The following is a 16,755-nucleotide window of genomic DNA, read 5'->3' on the forward strand; positions in this document are numbered from 1 at the left end:
TTAGCACTGCTGCCTCACTGCTGCTGTTTCTGCGTGGGTTTCCTTCGGATGCTCCGGTTTCCTCCCACAGTCTGAAAGACGTGCTAGTTAGGTGCATTGACCCGAACAGGCGGCGGAGTGTGGCGACTAGGGGAATTTCACAGTAACTTCATTGCAGTGTTAATGTAAGCCTTACTTGTGACTAATAAATAAATAAATTTCAAACTTTCACAGTTCCAGGGACCTGGGTTCGATTCACAACTTGGATCACTGTCTGTGTGGAGTTTGAACGTTCTCCCCGTGTCTGCGTGAGTTTCCTCCGGGTGCTCCAGTTTCCGCCCCCAGTCTGAAAGACGTGCTGGTTAGGTGCATTAGCCATGCTAAATTCTCCCTCAGTGTCCCCCAACAGGCGCCGGAGTGTGGCGACTAGGGGATTCTTACAGTAACTTCTTTGCAGTGTTAATGTAAGCCTACTTGTGACACTAATAAATAAACTTTAAACTTCAGACTTGAACATTTCAAAATGACCATGTTTGAATATTGAAAATGAGTGGCGTTATTGGTGAATGGAACTATTCCTGTTTTTTCAGCCTATCTTTCATTCAGGTTTCCACTTTTGCACCTAATCTGACAAAACGATATTAAATGGTTATTAATTTTGTTCCTTTTGCTGAGAACAGGACTGACTCATTTGACAACAGAACAGTCATTTCAGTTCTAAGTAATTCATCGTATGTGAAGGAGGTCAGGAGTGTTTCTGAGCGACGCGATAAGGTGCAGTGTTCCCAGGGTAGAAATGTCAATTACTGGGGGACAGAGGTTTAAGGTTAAAGTGGGAAAGTTTAAAGGAGATGTGAGAGGCAAGTTTTTTTTACACAGAGGGTGGTAAGTGCCTGGAATGCGTTGCCAGTGGGTGTGGTAGAAGCAGATACAATAGCAACGTTTAAGCAGCATCTTGACAGATACAGAAATAGGCAGGGAATATAGGGATATGGACCATGTCAAGGCAAAATGGTCCTTAGTTTAGAAAGCTGTCATGTGTCAGCAGCGGGTTGGTGGGCCGAAGGGCCTATTCCTGTGCTGTACAGTTCTTTGTTCACTTTGTTGTTCTTGCTCTATTAATGCGGGTTTAGGAGTTTCAAAGTGAAAGTCCAGGTCGCAAGCTGAGGTATAACTCTGGTTTCTTCACTGTACAAGGGGATATCTGTTGAAAACAGTGCATCATGACACAACGGTATTATAGCATAGACCATGACAAGTACCCCAGCAGCAGATCAAGAGATAACAATATCAAAGGAGTCATAAAGCACAGAAGGCGGCCATTTGGGCCATCATACTCTTTGAAGAATGACACATATTCTGGGCCCTGAACCAGCTCTAGATTCTCAAGAATGCTAAAGAGCGGAGGACTGGCTGCGCGCTTGGGCAGTATAACTGTGATCCAGTCCACAAAGTCGAGAAAGTCTGTAGCAGCAATGTTAGGATATGGGTGCTCTGTGTGTCGGTATGATATCCCTTTGCTCATTAACCCAATGAAGGAGTTTGAAAGCTTGAAACATTTTACTGTATCAATGGCCAGTTATTGCAGTCAGTTCAGAGTCGATGGGCCGAATGGCCTCCTTCTGCAATGTAGGATTCTAAGATTCAGTGTACTGGCCAATCTCGCAATTAGTTACCCAAAAAAACGCAGTTGACCTTTTGATCATCGCATTGCTGTTTCTGAGAGCTTTCTGTGCACAAATTGACTCTCACAATTCTTAGATTAAAGCAGTGATTACATTTCAAAAGTACTTCATTGGCTGTAATGGCTTTGGGATGTCCTGAAGTGAATAAAGGCTCGATATATAAAGGGAAGTCTTTCTCACCGGGCAGTGAGCCAATGGGAGTTATGATTTCCGACACCATTAAATCACTTTTTGCTGTAAGTGTTGTGGGGATGACACTAAATTTCTGTCCTGAAAGTAACAATAATGAAACAGAGATCTTACTGGCCCTTACAGTACATCATAGAAATCATCATAGAAACCCTACATTACAGAAAGAGGCCATTCGGCCCATCGAGTCTGCACCGACCACAATCCCACCCAGGCCCCACCCCCATATCCCTACATATTTTACCCACTAATCCCTCGACCCTACGCATCTCAGGACACTAAGGGGCAATTTTAGCATGGCCTAACCCGCACATCTTTGGACTGTGGGAGGAAACCGGAGCACCCGGAGGAAACCCACGCAGACACGAGGAGAATGTGCAAACTCCACACAGACAGTGACCCAAGCCGGGAAGCGAACCCAGGTCCCTGGAGGTGTGAAGCAGCAGTGCTAACAACTGTGCTACCGTGCCGCCCATGTTACAGAGTAGTTTAAAGTTCATTTACTATTGTCACAAGTAGGATAACATTCACACTGCAATGAAGTTATTGTGAAAATCCCCCAGTCGCCACACTCCGGCGCCTGTTCAGGTACACTGAAGGAGAATTTAACATGGCCAATGCACCTAACCAGCACGTCTTTCGGACTGTGGGAGGAAACCGGAGCACCCGGAGGAAACCCACACAGACACGGGGAGAACGTTCAGACTCCACAGTGACCCCAGCTGGGAATCGAACCTGAGTCCCTGGCGCTGCGGGGCAGCAGTGCTAACCATTGTGCCACCATGCCACCCAGTCCTTAATCTCAATTGGAATAGAATAGAATTCCTACAGTACAGAAGGAGGCCATTCGGCCCATCAAGTCTGTACCGACCACAATCCCACCCAGGTCCTATTCCTGTAACCCCACATATTTACCCTGCTAATCCCCCGACACTAGGGTCAATTTAACATGGCCAATCCACCTGACCTGCACATCTTTGGACTGTGGGAGGAAATCGGAGCACCCAGAGGAAACTCACGCAGACACGGGGAGAATGTGCAAACTCCACACAGACAGCGACCGAGGCCGGAATTGAACCTGGGTCCCTGGCGCTGTGAGGCAGCAGTGCTAACCACTGAGCCGCCCCAAAATATTACTTTTTTAAAAAAGTTATCAAGTCTTTTGAGAACCAGGTCATTGAGTGACTTTAAGACAGAGATAGATAGGTTCTTGATTAATAAGGGGATCAGGGGTTATGGGGAAAAGGCAGGAGAATGGGGATGAGAAAAATATCAGCCATGATTGAATGGCGGAGTAGACTCGATGGGCCGAGTGGCCTATAATTCTGCTCCTATGTCTTATGGTCTAACCTCGATTTTTTTAAAATTTACATGTGGAGAAGTTGGTTTCAACTCGGAATTACTGCACTGGACAATTTCTGACAGCCAAAGGCTAAAAACACTGAACTCTCCTGGGAAATAACAGCCAGAGGTATTGGCCACAATTAGGCTGTTAGGAGCCACAAAGAAACCTATTGTTTGGGAGAGCGAGGAGTAAAGCGGTGGAGGAGGACCCAGATTCTGAAATCTCGGAGATACAGCAGTGTTCTCTACAACCTTGTGCACCCTTCACCTTCAGACAGCCTGCAGCCCGGTGTAAATTATTAATCCTCCACAATTTATTCTGCCTGATGCAGCAGGTTAAACTGCAGTGCATCCAGATTCTATAACCCTAGTGCTCCCCAGCACTGCAACACATGCCCTGGGTTGAGAGAAAGGAATGTTGTGTTTGTGTGTGTGTTGTCTCTGAGTCTATCACTCCACCCCTCCTTTCCTGGGCTCATTGGCAGCTAGAGTTGCTATTGTTACAGCAAATGGAAAAGCAGCTCACTGGAAATCTGGCAAGCACAAATCCATCCACTTCCTGCTTGTTTGTGGCTCTCTTCACTGTTACACACAAGCTCTCTCTCTCTCTCTCTCTCAGACACACACACGCACTCTCCTCTCTGTGTGTGTGTGTGAAGATTTCTCCAGTAACAGCCTCCCTATTGGGGAGCTCATCCATTATAAATGAATGCTGACATCACGGCCATCAATAAGCTACATTAGGCTGGGTTAATCAGATTGGAAAGAGTTCTCGGGCTTCCTGTATCATTGACGCCTACCCCACTGCAGCAACAGCAGCAGGAACACAAGAAGGCTCATCCCGCAACCCCCCCCCCACCACCACCCCCATTCCTGCAGGACCATCTCTCTCTCTCTCTACACCTTCTGGAAGCTTCGCACCCCCACCTCCTCCCACCCCCAGCAGCAATAATTTCTGCATGACTGTCACAAAGGTAAGGAGACTGGGACGTACCAGTGGTTTTGCTTTTATGTTTTTCTTGGTAATCTGATTTTTGCAGATGCTGAACTGTGAAAGCAAAGTGGTTTCCAATCTGCTGAGTGTTGCAGCCACACACAATGCAGCAGAGGCTGGATCTCTGCCACTCTCAGCCTCCTTGGCTATACCAGGGGCTTCTGAAGGGTGCAGCAATGGTTGTGCGGGTGGTGGGGGGGGTGGGGGGGGGGGGGTGGTCCTGTGTCTGCAGTCAGGACCCCCATCTGTGAGAGCAATCTCTGGCATTCAATGTATTCTGAGGAGTAAGACAGGTGTCAAAAAAGGAGTCAATGTGGATGTTAGATTGCGCAGAGGGAGGTTGTGGGGGGGGGAGGTGGGGGGTGGCCAGGGTGGTGGTGGTGAGGGGGGGGGGGGGGGGGGGGGGTTTCCTCCTCCATGGATCCACAGCTTACTTATCTGGCAGCTTTTGCTTTCCACTGCATTGCCCAGGAGAAATCGAAGCCATGTGTGTTTGCCGGTAAAAGCCAACTCCCACTGTTTTGCTGGACAGAGGCAAGAAATTAAAAATTAGTCCAGTCAACTTAGTATGAAAACCTGTGTTAGTCATTCAGTTCACCGCTTCCCCCGCCACCCCCCCTCCCGTCCCCTCCACAGTCTAGATTTCCAGCCTGCATTCAGTCAACTGTGTTCATGGATGTTGAGGGACTGCATTTCTATAGCGCTTTTCACATCCATCGGATGCAGTCACAAAGCACTTCACGGTCAATGTGAAGCACCTTTGAGGCTGCCAGATCCTGCAGATAGGAATGAGATAAGGGATCGGTTAATGTTTATTTGTGTATGCGATGAATTCTAGAACAGGACAGACACACTGAGAGAGCACCACCCCCCACTGTGTTATTTTGAGTCCAGCTAATGGGGCCATCGAGCCCAGATGCTCACTCTTGGTGACACAAAAACAGAAAATGCTGGAAAATCTCAGCAGGTCTGACAGCATCTGTGGAGAGAGAACAGTTAATGTTTCGTGTCAAAGCTGAAGGCTTTGATTCCAGCATCCGTGGTAATTTGCTTTTATCTCACTCTTGGTGATATTGGCCGAGAGACACTTCATACTTTTGACAGCGATCCCACTGTTGCAAAGGACTACATTGTTTTTATTGTTGCTCAATCATTCCAAGTAGGTCGATATTTATGCTAAAATTGCACACGCAGCAATGTAATATAAATATATGAGGTGGATCTTACCCTGCCTACCCATGGGATAGGTGCCCAGTGGTGCCAAGATATCATAGCAGAATCTTAGAATCCCTACAGCTCAGAAGGAGGCCATCCAGCTCATCGAGTCTGCACTGACTCTCTGACAGAGCATCTCACCCAGGCCCTATCCTTGTAACTCCACGTATTTAGCATGGCCAATCCGCCTAACCTGCACATCTTTGGAGGCAACTGGAGCACCCGGAGGAAACCCATGCAGACCACGGGGAGAACGTGCAAACTCCAAACAGACAGTGACCCAAGCCAGGAATTGAGTCCTGGTCGCTGGCGCTGTGAGGCAGCAGCGCTAAACACTGTGCCACCTAGATATCCTTTCTCTCTCCGATGGGCCCACAAGGCGGCAGGTCCTGGTGCCACTGGTAGGTGTGGGAAAATGCAGAGATCCAGACCTTCAATAGAAGGTTCTGACTGGACTGGAGCATCCTGGGAAAGGGCTGGTGGTAAGGGCCAGATGGTATTTACGGTTTTATCTCACTTGCCCTTGGAACCCCAGGTTGCAATTTTTACACATGTTCCTGGAGATTCCATCAAATAACTCCAACCGCCCTGCAATTCGAATCGTTCATTCCTCCTGTCTCCAATATAACTTTGATAAGCAATAACTTTAATCTTAAATAAAGAAGAGAAAACTTTGTTTTTATTTTCCTGAGTTGTTTGTTGGAATCTGTGGAAGACAGTAGTGTCCGAGAGATTAATTTTTAATTCCTGGAAACTCCAGGGGAATCCTGGAGGGTTGACAGCTCCTATCTACACCCTATGGGTCGGATTTTCCAACCGCTTCCACCGCCGGGATCATCTGATCCACAGTATCCCCTGTGGTGGGTCCCGCCACCATGGGGCTGGAGTATCTCGGCCTATGTTAGGTAAGGGACCCAAGTTATCTGGAGTAGATTGGGGAATGTGGAACTCAACACAAACTGATCAGCATTGATCCCGGTGCAGGATTGAAGGGCTGAACAGCCTACTCCTGCTCCTATTCCGTACGTTAGTATGTTTCTGGGAGGATGGTTCCCTTGAGCAGAATGTTACATTCTCTTGGACATCCCTCAGGAAAATGAATTGGGAGGGGGGAGAAAAAGAGGTCCACCCCAGACTCAGTTAGCTGCCTCACAGGGCTAAATTTACAGTAATCAAAGTCTCCACCCTGATGGCACAGTGGTTAGCACTGCTGCCTCACAGTGCCAGCAATCCGGGTTCAATTCCGACTTGGGTCACTTGGGAGTCTGCACGTTCTCCCCATGTCTGTGTGGGTTTCCTCAGAGTGCTCCGGTTTCCTACCACAGTCCAAAGATGCGCATGCGAGGTGGATTGGCCATGCTAAATTGCCCCCTAGTGTCCAGAGATGTGCAGGTTAGGTGGATTGGCCATGCTAAGTTGCCCCTTAGTGTCCAGATATGTGCAGGTTAGGTGGATTGGCCATGCTAAGTTGCCCCTTAGTGTCCAGATATGTGCAGGTTAGGTGGATTGGCCATGCTAAATTGCCCCTTGGTGTCCCAAGATGTGTAGGTTAGGGGGATTAGTGGGGCAAATATGTGGAGTTATGCGGATAGGGCCTGGGTGGGATGCTCTGTCAGAGAGTTGGTGCAATCTCGATGGGCCAGATGGCCTCCTTCTGCACTGTCAAGTCCAAGATTCTGTGATACTATCTGATCTTTAGGCCCAGGAAACTGAGAGTTCCCCAGTGCTTGAGCCAGCCAACTCAGCTCCACTAATACAACCATCCAATAGCACTTATTTCTCTTGCATAACAAAACATATTCCAGATTTTATGCTTTAATTAGATGTCCATGTAGATTCGTACAAACAATACCACACACACACACTACTGAAAAGGTTTCATTTTGTATTTCATGCTTGTGGGATCACAAATATGTCTAAATATGTCTCCAAAATATGTTGAGTCTTGGCTTGAATCATAGGAAAGAGAGAATTGATTAACTCTGTCACTCATCAGTTTGACTTTTGTGTTCACGAGTTACTCGGACCATCTCACAAACAGATCTTCACCTCAACTTTAGGCAACAGTGTGAGGCAAGACTCTATGAAATGCTGCCAAAGTTACAGCCTATAAATATTTCAGATAGTTATTTGGGAAACTTGGAATGCTTCAGCTGTGTGTGTGATAGTCCTGAGGACCAAAAGGATTTTATTTAATATCTCATCACCTTTCGAATGAGATGCAAAACCAAGGCTTCACCTGGCCCGCTCAGGTAGATATTTTAAAGTTTATTTATTAGCGTCACAATGTGGCTTACATTAACACTGCAATGAAGTTACTGTGTAAATCCCCATTGTGTTTGCTACTTGTTGCTATCCATTGAATTCCAGAATCCTTATAAGTGCAGAAGAGGCCATTCAGCCCATCAGGTCTGAACCGACTGTCTGACAGTGTGTCTTATCCAGGCCCTTTTCCCTCATTCTATCCCTGTAACCCCACACATTTACCATGGCTAATCCCTTTAAGGGGCAATTCAGCACGACCAATCCACCTAACCTGCACATCTTTGGACTGTGGGAGGAAACCGGAGCACCCGGAGAAAACCCACGCAGACACAGGGAGAACGTGCAAACTCCACACAGACAGTGACCCAAGCCGGGAATTGAACCCGGGTCCCTGGCGCTGTGAGGCAGCAGTGCTAATCACTGTGCCACCGTGTTTATTTGAAGAAGAGCAGTGGGGGTGGGGGAGGGGTTCTCCCTGGTGGCCAACATTTATCCCTCAACCAACATCCCTGAGAAAAGATTATTTGGTCGCAATTACATGGCTAGTTTTGGGAGCTTGTTGCACAGAACGCTGTTTAGAAGTGATTCCACTTCTGAAGTATTTTGTTGTCTGTAAAATTCTAACAGGGTGGATGCAAGAAGGATGTTCCCGATGGTGGGGGTGTCCAGAACTAGGGGTCACAGTCTGAGGATGCAGGGTAGATGGTTTAGGACAGAGGTGGGGAGAAATTTCTTCATCCAGAGAGTAATCCGCCTGTGGAATTAGTTACCACAGGAAGTAGTTGAAGCCAAAACATTGAATATTTTCAAGAGGCAGTTAGACGTAGCACTTGAGGCAAAAGGGGATCAAAGGATATGGGGGGGAGGCAGGATCAAGCTATTGAGCTGGATGATCAGCCATGATCATAATAAATGGCGGAGCAGGTTCGAAGGGCTGAATGGCCTCCTCTTGCTCCTATTTTCTGTGTTTCTATATAAAGTTCTTTGGGGACATCTTGAGGTTGTGGGAGACGCTAAATAAATGCCAGCCTTTGTTCCTCTTGTCTGAATTCTATTTAATATCTGGTCAATCTTCTGTGTATGTTGACTTTTCATCTTGATGTGACCCAGAAGCCAGACTGCAAATTTGCTTTGTCTCAACGTTATGGGAAATGCACCGTGATGTGGATTGGAATTTTCCTGCCCCTCACGTCAGTGGGATCTTCCAGTCCTGCCGGTGTAAATGGGATTTCAGTGGCTCACCAGCCTCACCATAGGGGGGTTATCCGTCATGTTAAGGGGGTGGGGGGAGGTGCTGGGAAATTCTGGCCATGGGTACAACATCGGCACTACAACTTACTTGGTCTTAGATGGGAAAGGGGGATTGCACTCGTGAGTTCCCCACACGTTGATGAGAGAAGGAATCAGTAGGAGATGGTGGGCTACTGGGGGCTGATGTTAACAGTAGGCTTTTTGGGCTGAATGGCCTCTTCCTGTTGCTAACCGTTCTGCAGTTTGCAATTTTGGTTTGGTTAACCAGGAAGAGAGAGGAAAAAGAAATGGTATTCACTCTATTCCTATAGCATGCGTTGATGCCTGTATCAATGGGGACGAAGTAGAAATGATCAAAAGCTTCAGGTTTTTAGGTGTCCAGATTCCAATAGCCTGTCCTTGTCCCCCCCATGCCGACATTATAGTTAAGAAAGCCCACCTATGTCTCTACTTTCTCAGAAGACTAAGGAAATCTGGCATGTCAGCTACGATTCTCACCTACCTTTACAGATGCACCATAGAAAGCATTCTTTCTGGTTGTATCCCAGCTTGGTATGGTTCCGGCTCTGCCCAAGACCGCAAAAAACTACAAAAGGTCGTGAATGTAGCCCAATCCATCACGCAAACCAGCCTCCCATCCATTGACTCTGCCTCGGCAAAGCAGCCAGCATAATTAAGGACACCACGCACCCCTGATATACTCTCTTCCACCTTGTTCCATCGGGAAAAAGATACAAAAGTCTGAGGTCACGTACCAACCGACTCAAGAACAGCTTCTTCCCTGCTGCCATCAGACTTTTTGAATGGACCTACCTCTCATTAAGTTGATCTTTCTCTACACCCTGGCTGTGACTGTAACTCTACATTTTGCACCCTCTCCTTTCCTTCTCTATGAACGGTATGCTTTGTCTATATAGTGCGCAGGAAACAATACTTTTCACTGTATACTTTAACGTGACAATAATAAATCAAATCAAAGCCAAATCAAATCAAATCAAAAGGGACTGCACTGGAGTGGGGCCAGGGGGCTGAATACTAGGTTGTCTGCAAAATCCTGACTTGATATGGCGGAGGGTGGGGAATCGAGGCGGAAAGGGAGTTTTAAACAAAGACAGACTTCCATTGGAAAATACGGTGGGAGGAAATTGCCACAATCACCATGTGCACTGTGTAGTTAAATTCTTCTTTTTGAATGAATTACTATGTTTCTATAGCAACCAGAGCAAATGTTCTGAACTCATTCACAGGATGAGCAAAGCTAACGTACCCTAATTGCCCTTGGGAAAGAAGTGCTGAGTCACCTTGCTGGAATGCAGTTGAAGGGCTTGCTTCGCCATTTCAGGGGGCGGTTAATGGCCAACCACATTGCTGTGGGTATGGAGTCACAAGTAGTCCAGACTGGGTAAGGACAGAGGTTTGCATCCCGATAGGCATTGACCAGGTGGGTTTTTAATCACAATCCAGTAGTTTCATGGCCATAGAACATAGAACAGTACAGCACAGTACAGGCCCTTCGGCCCTCGATGTTGTGCCGAGCTTTGTCCGAAACCCAGATCAAGCTATCCCACTCCCTATCATCCTGGTGTGCTCCATGTGCCTATCCAATAACCGCTTGAAAGTTCCTAAAGTGTCCGACTCCACTACAGGCAGGCAGTCCATTCCACACCCCAACCACTCTCTGAGTAAAGAACATACCTCGGACATCCCTCCTATATCTCCCACCACGAACCTTATAGTTATGCTCCCTAGTAACAGCTACATCCACCTGAGGAAATAGGCTCTGAACGTCCACTCTAGCTATCCCCTTCATCATCTTATAAACCTCTATTAAGTCGCCTCTCATCCTCCTCCGCTCTAAAGAGATAAGTCCTAGCTCCCTCAACCTTTCCTCATAAGACCTACCCTCCAAACCAGGCAGCATCCTGGTAAATCTCCTTTGCACTCTCTCCAATGCTTCCACATCATCATAACTGGTTCTAATTTTTCATTCTAGATGATTCAATTTAAATTTCCTTTGAACCCCTGTCTTCAGACCACTCCATCTGACGAAGGAGCAGCGCTCCGAAAACTTATGGTATTTGCTACCAAATAAACCTGTTGGACTTTAACCTGGTGTTGTGAGACTTCTTACTGTTCAGATTATTAGTTCAGGCCTCTGGATTACTTGGGGCGGCACGGCAGCACAACGGTTAGCACTCACAGCGCCAGGAACCTGGGTTCATTTCCGGCCTCGGGTAACTGTGTGGAGTTTGCATGTTCTCTCTGTGCCTGCGTGGGTTTCCTCCGGGTGTTCCAGTTTTCTCCCACAGTCCAAAGATGTGCAGGTTAGATGGACTGGCCGTGCTAAATTGCCCCTTAGTGTCCCAAGATGTGTAGGTTAGCTAGATTGCCCATGCTAAATCGCTCTATAGTGTCCTAAGATGTGCTGGTTAGCTGGATTGGCCATGCTCAAATGTCCCTTAGGGGTGAGTTTTCCCGTTCTGGCCGCCTCGGGAATCATAGCGGGCGAGGGGCGGACCATGGAAAGGTCCGTTGACCTTGGGTGGGATTTTCTGGTTTCGGGGCGACACGGCTGGAAAATCCCGTCCATAGTGTCCAGAGATGTGTAGGTTATGTGGATTAGCCATGGTGAAAGTGCGGGGCTATGTGGATAGGATGGAGGGGAGGGCCTAGGTGGGATGTTCTTTCAGAGATTCGGTACAGACTCGATGGGCTGGATGGCCTCTTCCTGCACTCTAAGGATTCTATGGTTCTGTGGTGAGAAAGGAGCAATTATGTGAAGATAACCAATAACCCACCATATTCTTAACGCCAGGAATTAAATCCCTCTTCTTTTTAATAAATGCATGACAATTTACTGGCTACAATGACTGAGTAAGAAGTCTCACAACACCAGGTTAAGTCCAACAGGTTTATTTGGTAGCCAACACCATAAGCTTTCGGAGCGCTGCTCCTTCGTCAGATGGACAACAGGAAGGTTAGCCCCTCTCTCTGGACCTCCAGTCCTGTATTGTACCAACTATTTATTTTTCTTTGTCCGTCGAACTTAGCAACGTGAAACCCATCAGAATTTAATCTCCAAGTGTTACAAAGGTTAGAGGGCCTGATTCTTAAATCCCCATCTGCTTGAGTTTGCCCATGCTGCACCCCTCACTCAGGTGGAACGTTCTAGCTCTTGGACTTGTTAACTAGTTGAATCCATTTCAGCAGGAGGGCGGAGCAGGGGGTGAGTGGGCTGGTGGGGGGCAGGGGAACCAGATGCAGCCATTGCTGCAGAGTGGGGGGGGGGGGGGGGGTTAGTGAAGAGAAGCTTAAGCAGGCTTTTGTCGAATTGGGCTTCTGCCAACCATTTGCGCACAAAGCAGCCATTGATTAACGCGTGCACTTGGCTGGAAGCCGACTTCATGGCAGAGGCTGGTCCCCGAGAGAATGTGACAGAGAATACATTTTCCTGGAGCAATTGACTTTTTCCACACGGATTTCCAATCCTCCAGGTCTGTCCTGGACAATTCCCTGGACAACGTTGTGAGAAAATTCAGAGGAACATGTGAAAACTGATGGTGTTCATTTTCTACCTTTTATTTTATTCATTCGTGGGACATGGGTGTCGCTGACTGGCCAGCATTTATTGCCCATCCCTAGTTGCTCTTGTTTAGAGGGCAGTTGAGAATCAGCCTGGTGTCTCATGTAGGCCAGACTAGGTAAGGACAGCAGATTTCCTTCCCGAAAGGACTTTAGTGAACTAGATGGATCTTTCCAACAATGGTTTTATGGTCACCAGTAGATTCTTAATTCCAGATATTTTTTATTGAATTCAAATTCCATCATCTGCAGAGGACTTGAACCTGGGTCCCCAAATCATTAGCTGAGTTTCTGGATTAATAGTCCAGCGATAATACCACTAGGCCTTCGTCTCCTCTCCCATTCGTTAGGTATAGAAACATTGGAGATTATTTGACTGGGTGGGCTAGTTCCAGGCAAGAACTCACGTTGAGGAAAGCTCCAGGAATATATCCAACCAGAGTTGGCAACCAGAATTTTAAAAAGATTTTTACTCCATCCTTAAAGTTACAAAGCCAATGCTCAGAGTGGACCGGGCGAACCCCAAATTCATTCCTTGCTTGCTCCAAAAACCAAATTCAAAATCCAATTGAATCCAATTCATGGTCCCCAAGAGACAAACAAGGCCCAAGCTGACAAGATAAGGCATTGCACCCCATGTTGGGCTTGATCTGATGCTTGATCGTAGCCAAAAGGAGAGCTGATAACCATTATAATGGGTGGCACAGTGATTAGCACTGCTGCCTCACAGCGCCAGGGACCCGGGTTCAATTCCCGGCTTGGGTCACTGTCTGTGTGGAGTTTGCACATTCTCCCTGTGTCTGCGTGGGTTTTACTCCGGGTGCTCCGGTTTCGTCCAAAAGACGTGCTGGTTAGGTGCATCGGCCGTGCTAAATTCTCCCTCAGTGTACCCGAACAAGTGCCAGAGTGTGGCGACTAGGGGATTTTCACAGTAACTTCATTGCAATGTTGATGTAAGCCTACTTGTGACACTAATTAATAAATTATAATAACGTACCCTTGCTAAATATGCCACCAAGCTTTCAAAACGATATTTCACTTAAATCACAGTAATTTTACTGAGTCCTGCTGCTTCATTTATTCTCCATATCCCTGCAATTTCTTCTGTCCTTCAAATATTTACTTCTGAACTGTTGATCAACTGTTGCCCCATTTGCAAATGCATCTCTTGTGTTTTCTCACTGGAACAATTTCACATCGCACAGAGGGAATGACCTCAGCAAATATAAGAAGGTCACTTACTCCTCAAGTTTGACAAGTCACATCGGTATATCACCAAACTATAGCCCAGAGTCTTGAGGTTTCACATTCATCTTGTCCTTTTAGTCACTCAACAGCAAAGAGCAGAAAATAGCTGGAAGTGGGCAGTGGGTCAACAAATGTACCGTTTATATACAAAAGACTTGCCAGTCTTTAGTGAGAATCGAAAGTTATTGTGTCGCACATTGAGGTCTGGCATCTGAGCTGGTGATTCGATTGACTGGTTTCTGGCAATATTGAACTACGAAGGTAAACTCAAAGAGAAAAATCATCACAATCTTGCTGTGGTGTTGTTGCTTGCAACCTCATTGAACGAGGCACAGAGAGTTGTGGGCGAGGATTCTGTCTCTCGCTCCGTGACTTGATGCCGAGAATGGGCTGAACACGTCCTTCGACGGGAAAGACAGGGTCAGGGGACACCAAGAGTAGCCAATCAGAATAGTAAAGCACACGAGGAGGCCATTCTGTCCATTTTGTCTGTACTGGCAACCCAGTTCCTCTCACCCCTTCGCTCTATCCCTGCAATTTCTTTTGTCTTACAAGTAGTTTCCAATTCCCTTTTGAAAACTATTATTGACTCTTTATGTGCCACCATTTCAAATCCTAACCACTCACTGTGTAAGAACACTTTTCCTCATGTTGCCCTCGGTTTCTCTGCCAATCCCCTTTGAGTGCTCTGGTTTCAACCCTTCAGCCATTGGAAACAGCTCCTCTTTATTTACCCTTCATGATTTTAAACACCTCATCAAATCTCCTCTTCTACCCTTCTCTGCTCTAAGGAGAAACCCCTCAAGCTTTTCCAACCTACTCGCCTTCATCCCTGGTACCAGCGCCTAACGGCGCTCCTTCATCCCTGATACCAGCAGATCTCTTCTCTATCCTGTCCTAAACATTCACATCCTTTCTTTAAATCTGGTGCCCAAAACTGACCACGATTCTTCAGCTGAGGCTGAATTAGGGCGAGATTTTACAGCCTCGCTCAGGCGAGACCGGAAATTCCCACCCGAGGTCAACGGAGATTTCTGTTGTCGGACCCTCGCTCCGGTTCTGTGGCAGGCGAAGTGGTAGAGTTCCGGCCATAGTATTAATATCGATTTTTCGTAACTGCCCAGCTTTTGTAGCCTGTACCTCTTTTGAGAACCATAGAATCACTACAGTGCAGAAGGAGGCCATTTGGCCCTTCAAGTCTGCGCCAACTCTCCAAAAGAGCATCTTACCCCAGGATTGGCCTATTTCCGCAACCCCGGGCATTTCCCATGGCCAATCCACCTAACCCACGCATCTTGGGACACTAAGGGGCAATTTAGCATGGCCGGTTCACCTAACCTGCACATCTTTGGACTGTGGGAGGAAACTGGAGCACCCGAAGGAAACCCACACAGACACGGGGAGAACGTGCAAACTCCACACAGTCACCCAAGGCTGGAATTGAACCTGGCTCCCTGGGTGCTGTGAAGCAGCAGTGCTAACCTCTGTGCCACCGTTCCGCCCAAAGGCAGGTCTGTGCGAACTTATTTAACTCCCTGCTAAACCTAAATAGGAAGCCCTCTAAGGTTCAACTGCAAAAACAACAGGCTGTTTTATTACAGAGCGTTTAATGGAAGAAAATACCTCAAGGCGAGTCACAGGAGCGTTATAAAACAAAAACTGCCACTGAGGCACGCAGGGATAGGGCAGGTGATCTTACTTAAGAAACACTTTAAAAAAGGAAAGTGGGGTGGAGAGGCAGAGAGGTTTAGGGAGGGAATTCCAGAGCTTAGGGCCTGGAGGTACCAAAGGTGGAACGATTAAAATCAGGGATGGTGGCGAGCCAGAGTTTTTGTGCCATCCCAAAATAAAAGCTTACAGAGTTGTATTAAGTTTATGATCCTTTGTGCTTTATGAACTGCTTTGCTAACCTGTCCTGCTGCCCGCAAGGATTTCTGCACAACACCGGCCACCCTCCCTGTCCCCCCAGTTGCCTCTATTCTTGGATCTCACCAAACGGCTGTCGGTCTTGACTTGGGAGCAGGTGGCAGATAGCGCACGGCACAGGGCGATCGGAGAAGAAAGACAAAATAAAAACCCAGAGAGAACCTTGATAGGGTGGAACTGTGCTGTGTGTGTGTTGGTCGGAAGAGCCCACTGTGAGAGAGAGAGATTGAGAAGCGATTGAACTGTCACGATTCAGTAAGTGGCTGGCAGAGCTCCCTGGCACAGACCGCCCCCATTGTGGCACTAAGTTGGCAATCTCGTTCTGAGAGACAAGCGAATGGCTGATCTCCTGTTGGAAACAAAGGAAAAATAATCATATTATCCATCAGCAGGAAGGAAGCAATATGAGCAAAGCAGAATCATTTTCTGCATGATTTAAATTTGAAGTAACGGATCGTTTGGATGAAGCAACTTTGAATGAAAGGGAGTGCAGAGAGCTGTCACTCGGGAAGAATAGGAGGCAGTGAAAAATTAAATGGTACAATTTGAACAAGAGTGTAGGAACACAAAGAATGGATCTACCAACTTTTACAGAATACGTTGAAGAAGAAGCTTGATACACACATCAGAGAGAAAGGAATTGAAGATTATGTTGATAAGGTGAGATGGAGAAGGGGGGGCAGAGATCCACGTGGAGTATAAAGTCCCGGATGACCATAGGCTGCTTCCCCCTTTGAGGGGGAGAGCTGATTGGTGGTAATTTAACCTGAGGGTCACCACATCTCAGGCAAGAGGCAAGGTTGAGAGGGCGGGGCCTTCATGAATAACCTCAGCCGGTACGGGAATTGAACCCACGCTGTTGGCGTCGCTCTGCATCACAAACCAGCCAACTGAGCTGACTGAGGTAGCATAGACCCGTTGGCTGAATGACCTGTTTCTCTGTTGTGCATTGTATGTAATTATTTCCAGACATTTTTGGAGGTTGCAGGACCTGTTGAACAGGGTATTTAAAAAAAAAAGATCTTTATCTTTATAAAGATTAGCATGCAGCACAAAAGTGGAAGAAGAGGCACAGCG

The 16,755-nt window shown here is 47.1% G+C and overlaps 1 protein-coding gene across 1 annotated transcript in view; it reads left to right on the top strand.

Moving 5' to 3' along the window:
• The first annotated feature begins 3,937 nt into the window (after positions 1-3,937).
• Positions 3,938-16,755, top strand: part of coro2ba (coronin, actin binding protein, 2Ba) — a 166,336-nt gene continuing 153,518 nt past the window's right edge. Inside the window, exon 1 of the mRNA XM_078241250.1 lies at positions 3,938-4,171. Coding sequence (XP_078097376.1) covers positions 4,157-4,171 — 15 coding nt within the window. The 5' untranslated portion in view covers positions 3,938-4,156. The remainder of the gene's footprint in view (positions 4,172-16,755) is intronic.

The sequence above is a fragment of the Mustelus asterias genome, chromosome 24 (genome assembly GCF_964213995.1).
Source record: "Mustelus asterias chromosome 24, sMusAst1.hap1.1, whole genome shotgun sequence".
NCBI lineage: Eukaryota > Metazoa > Chordata > Chondrichthyes > Carcharhiniformes > Triakidae > Mustelus > Mustelus asterias.